General features: G+C 35.7%; 1 protein-coding gene across 1 annotated transcript in view; it reads left to right on the top strand.

The window, feature by feature from the left end:
* Positions 1-16,030, top strand: part of SLC15A4 (solute carrier family 15 member 4) — a 30,630-nt gene extending 14,600 nt beyond the window's left edge. Inside the window, exons 5-8 of the mRNA XM_074921501.1 lie at positions 1,185-1,353; positions 5,556-5,711; positions 11,068-11,226; positions 14,633-16,030. Coding sequence (XP_074777602.1) covers positions 1,185-1,353; positions 5,556-5,711; positions 11,068-11,226; positions 14,633-14,781 — 633 coding nt within the window. The 3' untranslated portion in view covers positions 14,782-16,030. The remainder of the gene's footprint in view (positions 1-1,184; positions 1,354-5,555; positions 5,712-11,067; positions 11,227-14,632) is intronic.
* The last annotated feature ends 2,248 nt before the right edge of the window (positions 16,031-18,278 follow it).

The following is an 18,278-nucleotide window of genomic DNA, read 5'->3' as shown; positions in this document are numbered from 1 at the left end:
ATTGTCTCATTCATACAGACGGGAATCTTACTCTCAATTACTGAATCTGGCAAATGAGAAAGGATACATGTATTACACCATGCTCTTTGTTCATTTGACAAGTGTAATTTAATGTTAATTGAATTTTGTATTAGTAAAACTGTTTGTACCATTCTGTGGCATACTTCTGAAAGTTCTAAGCCTAATAATAGGAGATCTACAGAACCTGGCTATTAAATACTTTTCATGACCGAAGTAGAAAAAAACTTTAATTCTGTCAGACTAGAGAACATCACTGGAAACAAAATAGTAGGGACTATTTAATTGCACTAAATCACTTCCTGTCTTGTTTGCCACTAATAACTGACTTTGAATGCTTTTAAAAAACTATCTCGGTGTTTATTCATTTAAATAATCTGCACAATTTTGTTTATTAGATTTGAGTACAATCAACCATTCCTCAAACAGGTGTTCTATGAGCAAAAAAAATCTTAACAGAACTAAAGCTCCCAGAGGAAAGTGATTTTTTTTTCCATTAAACATATTTCAGGATGTATGCAGAAAAAGTCAGATGTTGCAGTAATGCTAGTGGCCATCTCATCTTTCAAAAGGAATTCATATAGTTTTAATTATGTAGTTAACTCTTGTTTTAACAAAATTAATTCAGAGTAAGGACCTGAAACTTAGAAATCTTAGAAAAAAAATCCTTTGCAAAACATCTTTGAGTTCTACATTTTTTTTTCTTAGAGTTCTGTCTTCATCTGCCCAGTAATTTTCTTATTCCTCATTTTTCTTGGAACTATGTGCAGTATTACTTGCTTTTGTGAAAGAACCTTTTTGCTCTGAACACTTGATGTTGTTCAGTCCCAGTGGAAAGCTCCTACACCCCCCACCCCCCCCAAACTCCCCCCCCGACACCCACCTCAGCACAACTGGAGGTGCATCTTGAAAGTGAGAGTATGCAATACTGTTGGAGTTACATTTGTGCTTCTGAGCTGCCGGAGTTATGAACTGCCAAATTAAATGAAAACCTGAATAGCTGAGTTTTTTCCTCAGCTTATTTTTCATTTCACAGTGTCTATCAGTTCACTGTGGTTTATTTTGGATCTCAGTGTTCCATCAAAAATATTTTTTCCTTTGTAAAATAAGAGTAAAAGTCAACCCTTGAGTATGACATTGCTAACTTAAGTCATCTACCCTTTCAGTTTCCAGCAGCATGGTTGACTATGTTTGATGCAGTGCTTATTCTGATCCTAATACCCTTAAAAGATAAATTGGTGGACCCCATTTTAAAGAGGAATGGCTTGCTTCCATCCTCACTGAAGAGGATTGCAGTTGGAATGTTCTTTGTAATGTGTTCTGCATTTGCTGCAGGTAAGAAAACAACTTTGAGATCTACTTATAGAGTTATCTGTTCAGCTACTTGCAATAGCATTAAAAAAAACCCAACCTTGGTAAATCTTTAATCCAGGATTATTAGGAAGTCTTTTTCATGGGATAGTTAGAATGCAACTGCATGGATTCATTTCCCAGCAATGAAAGAGATTTTATCCAAAAACGTACTAAACTGGACCGTTTTTCCTGCCCAAAATAAACTTCAAGTATACCTTTTGAAACCAACTTGTTAGTTAAGGTTTTCACAGGCAGTATTACTTTCTGGTATGCTTGGTAGAGGAGAACTCTTTGTTTTCTGACCATATTTTCACAACAAATGCCTTAGCTTCATGATCAGTGTTTGGGTATAAGGCTGTTAGTTTTAAAAGAAACTTGAAGGTATGGTGGAAGTCCATGTTGTTTGACTTATTAACAGTTTATCTCGAAGTTGAAAATTTATTTATCCTGAGAAACAAACTAGTTCAGCAGTAAGTATGTTATTTCATATAGTCTGAATTTCAAGTATTTAAAAAGTGAAAATTTACCTAAAATCCTTTTCCTTTATCTGAAATAATAAAATTAGGTTATGACTGAACAAGACTTTCCTCCCACTTCGGGTTTTTTGTCCCCAACCTTTAAATTCCTCAATGTTTGGGAATTACTGTAGTGTAAAATAGCTTAGCTATAGCATGAAAGGAGAAAGATGGCAACTCTGTTCAAACCATAAATCAGCTGCTTTTGAGATGATTTAAAGTTGTTAAGCACTGCTGATGTGGAACTGAACATCTCTGAGCAATGCTTCATAAAACCTATAGCCTTCACCTAGTATCACTGTAATGAACATATTGATAAAGCATTATAGCATTAAATAAATTAATTTCAGCACTTGTAATCTCCTATATTTTAGAGAGAGGGACACTTTATACGGCTATTAAGATTTCTCTCAATGAGAGAGATAATTACCTTATTAGGCCAAGGTCACTTTGTATGTGGGCAAGTAAAGTTCTTAAAGCAAAGTCATTTAAACTTAAAATAGGAATGTTTCTCTTATTCCATGTTACTTAGGACACTGCTACCAGCAAAAGAAGATGATGTAAAACAGTTAAATGTCAGCTCTTTAAATAGAACCTGCTGGCTCACATATAACTGAATCCAAACCCAGCAATATCTGTTTTTATTAGTACTGGGGCAAAAAAAAAGCATATTGAGCTATGATAGCTGAGCTGGGGAACATGTTTTACAGCAGAATTCTTAACAATTTCAAATGGTTTGTTTCGTATTCACCTACAAATGTAACACATGATTTTGTTGGTTTGATCCTCCCCTAACTCTTCCACAGGAGTAACTGAGAAGGTGAATTCTTTGGGTGGTTATCTGCAGTCTGGTTGGAAATTTAACCTTTTGGAATAACTTAATATCCCTTCATCATAACATGAATTTAAGAGCTTCAGTTGTGACAAATTTAGGGCACAGAAACTCTATTTCTAGCAGGGTGGAAAGCTGCTGTTGGTTTATATGTTTCATAAAATTTTTATTTTCTCATTAAATGATAGAAGCCATATTTTAATATTCTTAAAATACAACATTACTTCCAACCATTTCTGCTGTAGAGAGAGATACTGATTAAAATCTTAAAGGTATGAAGATGTTCAGATATTAACTTGCAGTCTTGGAAGTATCTTAATGATTTGTTTGTGCTGTATTTCCATTTTTAACTTACTCCTCTAACTGGCATTAGTTGTGGTCACTGTGGCAGCCTATTAGATTGTTTAGATTATTTTAAATATCTAATAAACTCTGTGAGAATACAACTGATTAGATTTAATGAACATCTGCTGTGCTTCATGCATTTTATTGTAAATTCTGAGCAGCAGTATTTAAGGTTATTCAACTGGAAAATGTACTTCATTTATAGAGTTTAAACAATTACAGCAACAACTTAAGATTCTTTTAACTACTAAAAGTGCAAGATTAAACTTGAAGCGTGTCTATCAAAGTAAGAAATAATCAATAGCTTCTAGATTCTGAAGTACTTGGCTTTGAAGATAAATTTATGGCAGAGTTTGGTATATTGTAGTTGTGCTCCTTTGTGGCTAAATCTGCTTCTGTTGTGAAGAGTATCAAACGCATTAAGGATCATTAGATGTTTTGAGGTGCAATAATTTTGTGTTGAATGTATATGAATGAAATGATATCTGAGTTCTTAGCTGACTGTACTGCTCTGTTTACATTTTAATGAAGTTCCACTCTAAAATGTTTGTCAGCTATATTAAAACCAAAATATCAAGAAATCCAGCTTTATTTTAATTACATCAGCTCTTTATCGTTCAGAGGGCACTGAGGTGTCTTGAAGGGCTATAGAAAGATACTTAAAAGTATGATGGGTAAGTGGTCACCTAAAAAGAAGTGAGGAAGTAGAGAAAATGTGGTGGCCTGGCAGTAAGAGGTTTTAAGTTCTGAACAGTCACCTCAAAAACAGATGTTATGAAGGAAAACAGTCTTTTTTAAAGAAACATTTTGAGGCCTCAAGGTAGTATTTAAACAAACTTGAGTAATTCTAACCAGTTTTCCCTCCACAACTCTTTGTGTCTCAGAAGATTAGACTGTAGAGCTGTTGCGAGATTTCATACTTGATAGATTCTGAACTGCTATGAATGAATAAAAATGGACTATAGAAATGCAGCTTTCCATCCTTTTCAAAGTCCTTTGTAAGTCACTTGTTAACGTGTGGTCTCTCAGTCTGGTTTTCAAAGCTGTAGCTCTAACTCCCTACAATGATAACATTATCCTTAAGCGTGTGATTTCTAGAACTAGTTACGGCCTCACCTACAGACTACAGGGGCTTTCCTCGTGCTTTCTTCCCAGCTTGGGCTGCTTGCCATGACCAGGACTAGTAAGAAACTGTATGTCATGGTACGAGGTGGTTTTGTTAAACTTCAGTCATTTCTCTTGGAACATTGTCACTTAGCAGAGAGATGGTGATCTGGTCGGCCCCCTCAAGGTTCTATGTCACAGATTTGGGAAGAAACATAAGAACAGATAGTGTGCATTAGAAATTGCTTGTGCTTGTTTATATGAAAACTGCTGTCAATAGCTTTAGCCAACGTCATATTAAATGTCCATGTCATCTTTTGGCTGGCTCTAGGAAACAAAAAGCTAGAAATGAGGAAGCAGATGTAATCATATGTACATGGTATGGTATCCATGAAGCATCATGTCTGTCATCTAAGCCTTGTACAATTTTTTTTTTTTTTTTGTAAGAGGAGTGATGTTTTGTGCCCCAAGATGAGGTCAGATCTTGGCTCAATCTGACAGGCATTAAATGGGAGGCCATGTGTGTGTGACGAATTGTAGGAAATGGTGTCATTGACTCAGTGTTGCTTCTCTGAATTGGTGATGAATAAATCCACCTTATTTCCAAGGATATTGAGAGTTCTTTTATAGAGGTCCTTTCTGAGTGAGCAGGGAGTTTTAGTAACTATTAGCTATTCTGTGCATTTTATGTAACAGTGAGGCGAATCCTTTAATCTGGGCAACTTCAACAAAAACCCTACAGCAGTATTTGATATTCATTTTCTACTCTAAACTGTTGTGTTGAGCAGGCTAAAAATGGCTGTATTTTACACTGTCATGTCTATTTTTTATTCCACATGAAGTGCTTTCTATGCAATGTATTGCTTGTAAATCAAGCTCTAATGAGGTTTTGGATCTCTTGGGATGATAAGTGTCATATAAATGTCATGATCACATTCATAGAGGGTTTTCATAGTTCTACAGCACTAGTGTAGCCATTTTGATAAGCTAAATGGTTTCTAATTTATTAATACTATGGTGGCAGATGCAGTGGTTCAACATTGCAAAGTGGTCGTTTGTGAAAACGAGATTGTCTTTAAAAAAACCCACAACATAGTTTTTATGAGAAAGCTCTTAGCTAATCCGCCTGGAAAAGCTTTTAAGTATTTGTATAATTATTGCTACTGAATAAAAATATAATTGCTGATTCTGTGGCAAGAAGAACTCTGCGTCTTGAAATAACAATAGCAAAAGTAGTCTGAAATGCTTTGTTAGGAATTAAGGAAATACATATTCCTATTTTATAATTTGTAATTGCAGTGCAGGACTGAATCCTAATTTAATTCTTAATATGAAGAAACAATGTTTGCATCTTATGTCAATCTTTTTTTTCCCCCCACTCTGTGTAGGAATTCTGGAAAGCAACAGACTGAAAATTGTCAAGGTTAAAACAATTAATCAGACAATTGGAAATGTTACATACCATGCTGCAGATTTGCCAATATGGTGGCAGATTCCTCAATATGTGCTGATTGGATTCAGTGAAATATTTGCAAGTATAGCAGGTAAGAGTCTTTGTGTGTTTTAAATCTGCTTTCATATCTATCATAAACAATGTATTTTTTGAAAAGAAATGTTTACTTCTCAAATCATTATAAATAAGCTCTTATGTTCCCAAATACAATATTATACATTACAACTTAAGTGGCAAAGCACACAGTTGTCTTTCTCATTTGAAACCTGGCTATATATGTTTTCAAGACTGAATTTCAAGCAGAGCAACTTAAAATATTTGCATGTCATCCAGTTAGCACTGGATATTTGCAAGCCTGAATGAAAAAAATACACTCTTTCAATATAATCTTTTAAAAAACAGTATTAATGAGGTATGGCTTCCTCTGAATCTTCCTCTGTGTTGCACATAAAATTTGTGCTATGTAATTTTTTTGGCTTAAAAACTGAACTCACAGTTTAGAAAATCAATTAGTAAATAGAAACACCTTTCTGAGGGAAAAAGGAAGAAATAAACCATCTCTTGAAAAATTTATCACCAGTTAAAAATCATGTTATTTGAGTTCTTACATCTCTGAAGTAAGAAAAGTTATGTGACACTGAATCTGAACTTTTTTTGGGGTGAATATTAATAATGAATTAGGTATTTCTTATACAGTTGTATCTGATTTATAGATCCATTTTTCTGTAGTTGTTTTAGTACTTCAGTCTGCTACTAGGCAAAGTGAAACACTGTTCAAATCTTGCCTTTCTTGAACAAATGCAAGAGATCTTGTATTTCTTAATACTGTTCTGTGTGATGTAGTGGACAGCTGTGTGATCGTATTGATTTTTAAGCCGAAAGTGAAGTGGGAGGGGAGGGTGAATAGGTCTATAAAATCTTATTTTCTGGTCTGTTTCATATACATGCAGGGCTCCTTAGCAGAGAAAAGCACAGGGAACTTACCTCTTCTCACGGTGGTATGTCTAACACTGGTTTACTATGATGAACGAGTGAAATACTACTGTGAATCTCTTAGCACAGTGTTTACATATCTAGTGCTTGGGAGCAATGGTTAGTTACCAGTAACAGAAACCTTTCATGATTGTAGAAGTAGCTATTCTGATACTACTTAAATAGAATTGCAGAGCTACCTGATGTAATATAATGAAACTCCTCCAGTGACTTGATTTAAAAACCATTTAGTATTTGCTTAACTGTAGTTACTTATTAATGTGTTGAAATACCGTTTCAGAATATTGAACTTTGAAGATCATCCATTCAAGCTGGCATTATATATAGAACTTTTTCTTCGATTCCTTATGACAGAATTTCCCGGTTTCATTTCCCCTATAGGAAGTTACTTTCATTCCTCACACTGGGCAAGCACCGTGGGTTAAAATGAGATTCTCTAATTCTGTAAGATCTTGCTGGCGGTAGCCCCGGCTGTCACGTGGCCCATTTGTTCCCCTCTTAGTGGAACAGAGAACTTCTGCTCCATCAGGTTTCTGGTTACATTTGTTCTACTGTCATCACAGTTGCTAGGAAATAAAACAGGGTGGTTGGGTTGCTTGGCAAGTACAAGAAAATGTGGGGTTTATTTTTTTTTCTATCTGGTCATTTGCTCTATCTGGGATTTCATATGATGAAGAATTAGATATATCCATCATGTATTAAACTCTACCATAGTTTTTTTAGTATGTTGGAGGAATTCTTTGTAGATAGGGCTTTGTCTTGTGTGTATTTGTAGTTTTATGGTTTGCATTCAAATGCACCACTAGAGTACTCTTCCCTTCCTGGTGGAGGGTGGGTTGATGGCTCACCCCAGGTTGTTGGGAGCGTCCCGTTCCCAGTGTGAACGCAGGCTCCTCCAGCAGTTTGCTCCTTGCGTGCATAGCACAGGCACTGGGAAACCAGCACCCAGCACCATCTCTTCTTGTGAGGGTAAACACAGGCCTTGGGCGCAAGGTCCTACTGGATTGCACCATCTGATACCCTGGTTCTTCACTTCTTGTACTGCAGCATTCAGTATTGTAGATGAGCCTGTAAGTGTTGAATGTCTGAAGGTCTGAGGTCATTAGCTGATATAAGGGTCCCATTCCTGGTTCCTCGTATGGTTTCCACCCCCACCCCTTCCCAGTGAGGTATGGGCAAGTCCTTAAATTAATTTGCTTCAATAAACAACTAGTAATGTGTGGGGAGAGTTCATTTTCTTTAAATCACACTGAGACCCAAGATGCTAAACACTTCAGATTCTTAGATGGCAAGCATGCCCTAGCAGGGCAGTCACTGGGTATCCCTTGCTAGAGGACATGTCTGAATAGTCATTGCTGTCCTGTGTTATCAAGCATTTCATTATGTGTGAACAGTAGTCATCACAAATCCTTACACATAAAAATCTGAGTATGGAAGTCTTGCTTAATAGAGTTACTTATTAAAACTAAGGCTGTATTTAGCACTTTTATGAAAAGAGTACAATGAGTCACCTTTAGTTACAACTTTAGGGATTGTCCTTATTAAATCTGGACTCAGATAAAGACATGATTTATCAGAAATGCAAGTGTTCATGCCAAAAAAAAAAAAAATTCTCCCCTCTTACACACTCCTGTTTCTCTCAGGCACTGTTACTAGTTTATAGGTATTCACAAGGAAAAAATAACAAACCTATCTGCAGGTTGTGGAAAGGTCAAGGACTTGATGCGTTCTCTGTTTGTTGAACTCCAAGCTGAGAGTTGTTTTTTGTTTTTGTTTTTTTTTCAACTGCTTTAGTGGCTTTCTTCATGAGAAGTCAAGTCTTTAAGGCTAACACTATTCTTATGTGAATACTCTGCTGTTCTGCTGGGTCTGTACCAACAGCTTTATAACTTCAAAAATTGTTGGTCAGTGTTAGGAAAAATGCAAATACTTCTCTTTCCTTGAACTAGAAATTCTATGTATATCTTAATTGCTTTGTGTATTACACTTTCATTTGACTTTTTAAAAATCTTTTTAAAAGATTTTTTTTCCTGCCTTCTGATTGTTATTTAAACTGAATTTTTAGATTCTTTAAGAAGGCCTCTCAAGACTTCACAGACTATACTTCACCAATTTGATATTAAAAATTGATAAAGGCATCTATTGTGCTAGGAAATTCAGCTTTAAAATAAGCAAAGTGTTAATGGCTACAAAACTGTAGTAATTTAGAAATGTTTATTGTGAACAAAAAGGGACTAAATATCATAAGAGCAGAAACATACGTTTGTTTTTTTGTTTACTGTAAAACTAAGCATATTCTTATTAAGCCACATTAGTTACACTTGAGGTACCTTTAAAAAGATGACACACATTGCATTAATCTTTTGTATTATTCTGTCAATCCTCTTAAAGCACCCTTATTTAACTGGGAATCGTAATCTCGCATGACAACACCAACTAGAGGGTTTAATTTCAAAACTGCTTGTTTGAGGTAGCGTGAAATCGTTATCAATGGCTGCCAGCAGGCAAAATATCTCTGAAGGCAAAGAAAAGATTTTATATTCTTTATGCCAGATTAAATATTAGGGTTGCTGCAAACATTATTCAAGTTTAGAAATGTGCCTTATTTTGTTGCAAAAAGTGCACAGTGTTACACCCATTTTGGTTTTTGTTTTGAGTCTCAAGATCTTTTTCCAGCAGCAACACTTGCATCCAGTATATCTGTAAAGTGAACAAGAGAAGAAATTGGACAGATCCTTTCATGTAATAGACTTGAGCTTGACTTGTACAGAATGTACAAAAACCTGGTGACCAAAATGACCAATACTCTGGAGACTTGGGGCAGCTATGATAACAAGAGGTTAAAAACCAAGATATTGCTCCTGAGTGTAGTCTACTTTATTTTCTTTAAGTGAGATCGAAAAATCTGAATTGTTATATTATCTGAAGTGTTACATTAGTGGCACAACCTAGAAAAAAAATGAGAGTTTTCAGTTCTCAAAATAAATATAATTTTTTTTTCCCCCCTTCCCTGTTGCAGATGTCTCTCCATCTCTGTAGCGATTCTCTTGTTACGGTTTGAATTTACAGGAACCCACACAGCTGAGTTGCATGAAGAATGTTTCGGTTCCCTTCTAGACTCACAGACAGGTTGCTGTTGGCCCATTCTAACATGTTTTGCAAATGAAGAGAGAAGCAATGTGTTGGTTATCAGAGATTTCTTGGATGGCAGTGCAGAATGCTGTTAGATCAGTGAGAACATACAGTTCTGTTTCTTCTACAAGAACAAAGTTCCTCCCTCACAACAGGCAAATTGACCTATCTGGCTTGAAGCTTTAGGCCTTTTATTGAAAAGAAATGACAGTGTATTTCTATTAAACTTTGACTGGAGTAGCAAAAGTCAAATACCAGTAATGGTATAAATAAAGCATACCTTTATTATGCAAGATGGAAGATTTGTGCCATTTTCAGGTCTATAATGGTCTCTTTACCAAGAAAAATGTTAGATGAGGTAGCATTAATTTTCAGTATGAAGGAGACTGTTTTGAAACAAGCATTTCACCTGTCAGAGAAAAAGCTCTGCAAAGAATGTATTTGACTGTCTTGTGAATAATCCCATTTGATTTTTGACAGGAGCATTATTCTAAAAAGGAGAGTTAATCATGGGCATTAGTCTTTGCAAGGCAGAGCCTAACCTGGTGTGTTCTGTTGGTACTCAAATTCAGTAGCACAGATTTTCAAATTGATGTCACTGGTAAGTTTTTCTTAGGTTTACTGGTTGAAATTTGAGTAAGAATAGTTTAAAGTTGAAGTCCCATTTGTATGAGTCTTAAAAAGAATAGGCTAGCAAGCAATTCTAAATGAAAATTAAATTAAAACTACTTACTGCCTTTCCAGCTACAATTAATTTCTCTGTCTGCACATTTTAGAGATAGACACTGAGTCTAGAGAAAAAAATGTTGCTGGTCAATGCAGGAGTGACCTTCAGTTCCTGAGTACTTTGTTCTCAGCAGGGAATGCCATGTGCTTTGTAAATACTGCACAACAGATAGGTGATGCAGAAACAAGTGAAATGGGGAACATGGAGCTTGCCAGGTTAGAGTTAGTTTAATAAATTTCTTTGACGATAATTTGAGACAGAAAAATGAATATGCTGCCTCAGAAGATTTCTTGATTTTACACATGTAATATTGGTAAGACCAAAGTGCATGTCTCGAGTGTTGTCCATTTAATGGGTTGATATACTGATGACCTTGAACAGGGTTCATAAAGCCGTTTGAGGGAACTGGGAACTGATAGGGATTCACTACCCCAATTCCCTGTCTCCTGAAATCCAAGGCTGGTTTTAGCTCTCTAACATACCCGAAGTAGTATACATCTGTAACTTCCATAACACTAGACTGGAACAAACCACTGTTGTTTCTTAGATCTTCCAATAGCTTTTTTTTTTTTTTTTTTTTAATCTTTTAATACAGGTCTAGAATTTGCATATTCAGCTGCTCCCAAATCTATGCAGAGTGCTATTATGGGGCTGTTCTTTTTCTTTTCGGGGATTGGATCATTTGTTGGCTCTGGATTGTTGGCACTGGTGTCTATTAAAGAAATTGGATGGATGAGTAATCACACAGATTTTGGTAAGTTATTTTCAGTGTATTCATAGTCTATAAAGTAGAAGACTTCCTTCAGAAGCAGTTAAACATCAAACATGTGGAACTGCTGAGCGAGTCTTAGCACAGTTATTTTAAAAATACATATTTGTCTACTGTTTTGTTAAAGACAAAGTTTCGTTTTGAATATAAGTAGGGAGTCATGTGACTATGCAAAATTATACACTGTCCTTATAAAAGCATGGGAAACATGTATGTAGTATTTTGCCTCTGTAAGGCCTGTCAATTACCTGTTCAGCTGTTACTGCATTTCATCGCTAGAAATTACTTGGAAATTTTTGTACTTTAGTAAAAAATTTTCAAGTTATGTGTGGAAGAAGAATGTATTTGGTATAAAGTACTGAAATTACTTTCTGTGGTTATGGGGAGTAAAATGTACCCATCTCTCTCTTAGTGATTATTTAGCTTCCTAGTTTCAGGACACTTTATTGAAATTACCATGAGTTAATTTTGCATTTCTGTCAGCTAGCTATTTTTACTCTTAAAAAAGTCCAACATATCATCTGCTTTTTATTGCCAGTTGAAGTTAAAAATAATTATTGGCACCAGTAGGTGGCACCTTGGGAATTTCAGAAAATCATACCATCATCAATGGGCTAATTAGTTCCAACAGAAGGAGTGTGAAAAGTTCTTAAAACGTATGCTAGACCTACTGTGTACACATGGCTTAAAAGTGCAGCCTAAATTTACTTTAAATTTGGTATGAGAGGATTTGCCATTTAAACTTGATTTGCATGCTACCAAAAGCAATGTTTTTTGGAACGCTACATATGCCACAAGTTGTCGTCTTTGGTTTATAAGTTGTTCTTTAAAAAACTGCAAAAGATAAGTAGCATGAACTTTATGGAAGTGTCCTCACCAAATGAAAATGTAATCACATGGAGACTTTTTTCCCAAATGTAAAAATTAGAAGAGCATCTTTTTCTGCAATTCTATATAGAGGTGATGCAGTTGATAAGGTCTCAATAGGATGATAATGATTTAATATACATTAATATATGTGGTATTTGATGCTGCTTTTTTAGCCTCTTGCCTTTGTTTTCTGAAGCAGCCTAAGAGAAGATAGTGCCTAATACTCTCTCCCTAAAATATTTAGGTTGTGCTAAATATATCCACAGTTGGCTAGAGCTGGAAGATGTTTACCTTTCATGACTCATTAGTCATCTGTTCTGAATAAGCTACCCAGCTCAGTGGATTTTCTTTTGGACAGCTGTCAGAACTGGATATTTCTACCTTTCTTAGTCCAAAGACTCAATATACAAGTGAGCCCTCTCAGCAGCTATACGTCTGGCTCAAGGTTGAAGCACTCAGTGGGTGATTGTGATTTGTAGCATCCATAGTAGCTAGTGTTTATCTCAGTAACTGTTTATAACTCAATTTTCATTTGGTGTAGCATTATTGGAAGTTGTCAAATACACATCCAGAATTTACTTAGGTCTGACAGGGTAGGAACTGTAAAGAGGAGTCTTTATGAATGAAAGACTTCTGAATTTTGGATTAGATGCTGTATAATAAGTATAAGCACGTGCACCAAGATTTTGCTATTTATGCTAACTCCTTATACCATCTGAGGTAACGGACTGCCTCCAAAACCTACTGAGACAGTTCACTCTGCTGGCACTTCAGTGTTTGTTGCTGCCATTGAAATGACTGTTATTTCTCGGACAAAAACTGAGCTTTCATGGGTTTAATATCCCATCTCATAAAGGATAATTACTATTCTTTAAACACGACTGCTCTTGAAATGGAGATTCACACGTATGTTGTATTTTAAATGTCAAGGAAAGACTCCGTTTAATTTTATTGCATTTTATTATTTATTTTATTATTCATTTAATTGAATCTTAAGTTTCAGTAATTAAAGCAATTTAATCTGAACATTTATAGGCATGCTGCATGAACAGCTTGTTAGGATCGATGTATACTTCACTATTTTTACTGTCTCTAACCTTTTTGATAATCATAATGGTCCAATTGGCTGTGGCTCATGTGGCTTGTTGGAAATGAGCCACAATATATTGTTCTTGGAAGTACAGCAATGGTTAGTGCACATTTCTTAATAGAGGAATAATCTTTTAGCAATGAGCTTTCTTAATTTAATATTATTTAACGTGGTACAAATTGCTAATTTATAACAACTTTGAGGGAATGTCGAAGGTGAATTGCACCAAAAAGAAACCATGTATGGTTGCATGAATTCTAAACTTTGTTCTAAAAGGAAGCTGAGAGAAAATCTCAGTAATTGCTTTCTTTATATCTACAGAGTTGCCCATCTTTTCCTTTAATAGTATTCATGTTTTGATTCTTTTTATTTTTGACTTAGCAGAGAAGGGAGGTACAGGCCTCCAGATGCAGAAACACCATACAGTGTTAAACAGGGCTGAAATGGCTGATGGAGTGCACTCTCTAATACATATCTAGTACAAAAAAAAAAAAAAAAATAAATCATACTTTTACCTGTTTCAGTTAAGCTTATGTAAAACATGAGACTCAACTCTTTTTTTTTTTTTTTTTTTTTTTTACCCCATGACTAAAGATTTATCACTGTACTGTGTTCTCCAGACTCCTTAAAAGCTTATCAGGGGAAGATGGTAAAGGCTTTAAGTTACTAGCCTGTATGAGTGTAGCTCTGCTTCTGTCTTGAATGCCACATTTCACTGGGAGCTGGTTTCTGAACAGTTTACAGTCCAGGGCTTCATTTGCAGAAATGTCTGCTTCAGGTCTATTTAGTGGCTACAGCACAGGGATGTTTTTCTTTTTTTTGCTTTTGAAATTAGTTGTCTCCTCAGAAATTGTGATCCCTATTACAATACAAAGAAAGTAAATCATACATGAAAATACACATTGAGGTTTTTAGCTGTTTTATCTGAAGTTACAAAGCATTGCAATTTTGCAGCATAAGAAACCAGACTTTAAAAAAAAAAAAAAAAAAAGGGGGGTGAGCACAGAGGGGGAAGAAAGGAAGATTATTAGCCTATTAGCCTTTTTCAATTGTTTTGACTCTCATGAAGCATGCCCCCTACTCTATGTATATAGTCTTTGTTTGCACAAAGTTCTTAAAGTGGTAGGTGGAACTTCCAGCAATTTTTGGTAAGAAATCATGCAGTAACAGCATATCAGCTTCTTCAGGGACATTACTTGGCTTAAGGCATTGAAGCACGAAAGAAAGCAATCCTTATACTCTATGCATCTTCCTCAGAGGTTCCATCTTCTGCTCTGGATAATTAAAAATGAAACTATGCTGTCAGATGGAAATGTGATTTGGTTTTGCCCATGTTTTGCAGAAGAATTTTCACTACCTAAAATTGAAGGGATTGACATATTTATTTGTATAATCTTTATTAATTTTTTTTTTCTCCCCAATTCTTTTTAGGTAATATTAATGGCTGTCAATTAAACTATTATTTTTTTTTGCTGGCTGCTATTCAAGGAGCAACCCTCTTGCTTTTCCTTATTGTTTCTGTGAAATATGATCATCAAAAATCAAAGATTAATGAAGTGGCTGCCAATGGGAGGATCTGATATCTGTTACAGAGCAGACTTTATGACAGCAGCACACAATGAAGTGGCAGCGCACCTTGAGTCTGCTAGATCTGACGTTTTCTCCGGTGAGACTCTGACTAGACTTGCATGTTACAAGAGTTCTTGCCCCTGCCCCCTTTCGTGTAATGTAGGTAAGTAAGTGCCTTATGTTGGCGGGGCTCATTTCTTGCACTACGTCCTGGCAGAGGACAAACACAAATCTCAGAAGTGTATTAACTCTAGGCATTCAAGTTGCTCTTTGTTAATTGTGAGAAGTTTACTTAACTCTCAAAAGTTGGGACACTTACCCTTGGAAATCGAGTATTATGAGTCACATATGACATGGATTGTTCCTGACTGAAAAACTCTGCTTAGTGAAGAACAGTGGATCTAGAGAAACACTCAACAGTCTCAAGCCTACGTTGAGGACACAGGAAAGAAAACATTTTACATAAACCTCAAGTAGTGGTTACAAGAATACATTTTCAATCCTGAGAATCATTTCTGGGGGAGAAACAAGGACAAATTAAACTGCAGATTAGCTCAGATAAAAAGAAATGTAGTTTTATAATTGACCTTTCACTAGCTGTGTCTTGAGGGTTTAAGTCCAAACTTGCAGTCAAGAGTATCAAATCCTGAAGACTGAATTATGTATCACAGTAGCTTGTCACACAGCTGCTGTAAATTTTGGTGCGCAGCAAACCCTCGTTGGGACTGAACTGGTTTTACTTCAGAAATGTTTTTATTTTTGAATCTGCATTAGATGTATTGGGACAATATGGAAACATACATCTTTTGACAAAGCACTGTTCAGTCTAACGCTGTTACTTCCCTAGGGAATATTCTAAATATTTGCAGAAAGAAAACCGAGATTGAATTTTCAGAAGATGAATGCGCAATAACAATTTAGAAGCCTTTCAGCCAGTTCCGTCGGTCTTGTGTCTTACTTCTAGCTAACATGCTACAGGGTTTGTATCTTTCAGCAACACATTCCTACAGCAGAGAAAATGGGTTTATGTTCAGCCTCTTGAATTTTAATGATTCTAACAATTGTACTTTAAGATGCGCAGACTGGTATGGAAGATGCAAGGAAATATGCAAAGAAAAAATAAAAACTCAACTTTTTATTAATGTGTTGAATTTTTATAGTTTCCTTTGTCTGCATTTACACATTGTTAAAATATCCTTCTTTTGTATGTGGACATCTTTTAATGAGTTTACAAAATAAAATGAACTTTTCATGCTGTGACCTCTGACCCTTTGTTTCTCCATGAATAAAATTATACAACAAATATTTTGTTCTTTAGCCTTTAGTTCCTAAATATACAGTGGAATGTTATTAGATTTCTAAATGTACACTGGCATCCTATTAATTTTGTCAAATAATATAGCAGTATGCAAGCTGTCCTCTCTTTGCCAAGATAAATCAGTATTGCATTACTTAATATGATTTAAAATTGGAATAACTGATGGAAAAAAAGTAAGCATCATCTCATATGAGGAAAAGCTGGTTTTCTTTTCTAACTTTGTCTTAAAAGCTCCATATGCTATGTTTCTGGAACATCCCATTTATAACCAGCTAAAGAAGCCTAATATTAAGATGGTATAAGCTATATAAGGAACCAAATAGAGACCAAATCATTTCTTGGATGGATGCTGTTTCAGTCATGCACTTCTGATATGGGCATCAATCTGTAGTGTTTCATGTTTGTTTATTTCCAAAGCATATATAATCACAGGAGAGAACTGGGTTGTGACTGCCAAATATTATTCTACTAGATTTATGAAGATTTTGCTTTCAGACACATTCCTTCTTCTGAAGGATGAGTACTATTGTCAGAACTAAGAGGAGCGTTGCTTCTGGTCTTAGAGGTCATCAGCTTTGGTGTCTGTACTTACCACTTTTCTGGTAAGTGAACTTAATTGCACTGGTTTTTCCCCCAAGAGCTAAAATTTTTTTCAACAACATTCATACATTTCCCATCTGATACAGGTCTACTAATTACAATTAAAACTGAGTTTAGTGAAGAATGGAGAGTAATCTGCAGATTACCAGAGAAACTAGGTATCTAACAGTAACTGACTGTACAGGCAAGCTTTAGTGAAACTACTATTTAAGGAAAAAGACAATCAATAAATACTAGGTTAGCCTGTTCAATATTTGGGCAAACGTCTTTTGCTCTGTTACAAGCATACAGGAAACGTCTGCATGTTTCTATGGGGCTGTGGTGGTTCTAATACTCTAGAGATGAGACTGAACATGCAATCAGTTGTATAATTTAATTTTTATTTGGAATGAGTTGGCTGAGCTCCAGGCACAAGTAATTATGACCATTTATGAAGATTAATCTGACACTTCTCATCAAAGGGATAAGGCCTTTTTATGACTCAAAGGCTTAGCTGATTCTTTCTCCCTGTCTTATCTTTTAGTGTTTCCACTCCAGTCACAGAAATAAGACTAATCAATTAACTTTGTGACTGAGCACTGCACCTCATTAATGAAATACCTTGGAGCGTACAGTTTGAATTTAGCTACGTTCACTTCTTAGATTGTTCCAGTGCAATAGGAAGATCTGACAGGAGTCACCCTAGTGGAGGTTTCTCAGCCTCTGACTTTCCAGATGTCTTAAATTCAAAGCACAACATTGAAAAGTAAGTACTTGTTTAACATGAGCAGATACCTGATTAAAGTTCATTACTTTTCCTCATAAAGAATTATGAATAGAATAAGCTTGTACTTTGTAATGCCTATGCAATCTATGATCTAATCATGGATGAAGAACAGCTGCCGGGACTCTGTATTTCATTTTAGATTATAAAGTGGATACATTGCTCATAATTGAGGATCTTTCAAGAGTACAGCAAGACCTGTTTTCTTGTGCCTTTGTGTCTACAGTCCCTCCTGAATATCCCGCCTCAGAGAAGGGGAGTCTTTTTTTCATTTATTATGCTTAAGTAAACCTCCAGAGTGAATTTAATTACAGTAGTTGAGACATCCATCAGTATTTACTTTAAAAGTCAGTAGGCAACTCTGTGAGTTGTTTTTGCTTTATTTGGGTGTTTGGTCTTTTTTTTTTTTTTTTAACAAAAGCTGCTCAGGGCTGACACTTGTCAGATAAGGTTTCAGCTTAACAATAAGCCTGTAATAAAAGATGCATGGAGTTCCGAACACTTTTTTGTGTTTGAAACTGCTTTTTGAAAAACATCATCTTAGTGATTTTGTTTATATGCAGGGCAAGATATGTTACTGCAGACAAGCCTTCTGGGGAAACCGATTACAATGCTTTCCATCTGAACAGTCAATAGTTTGAGATGCAAAGTGACTTCTGAAGAAGCAGAGAATTTGCAGCCCAACACTCAGCGCTGCTGGTGGAGTAATGCACATAGCTGAGAGCATGGTACCTGCTCGCCCGGAGCAAGGATGTAACTGTAGTGAAAGAATAAAGAGAACTGAGGTCAGAAGCTATTAAACTATAAGTATGTAAATGGACACTTTG

Source organism: Athene noctua, chromosome 17 (assembly GCF_965140245.1).
Source record: "Athene noctua chromosome 17, bAthNoc1.hap1.1, whole genome shotgun sequence".
NCBI classification, from domain to species: domain Eukaryota; kingdom Metazoa; phylum Chordata; class Aves; order Strigiformes; family Strigidae; genus Athene; species Athene noctua.
The sequence above is the reverse complement of the archived record's forward strand: the minus strand, read 5'-3'. Positions and strand labels throughout refer to the sequence as shown.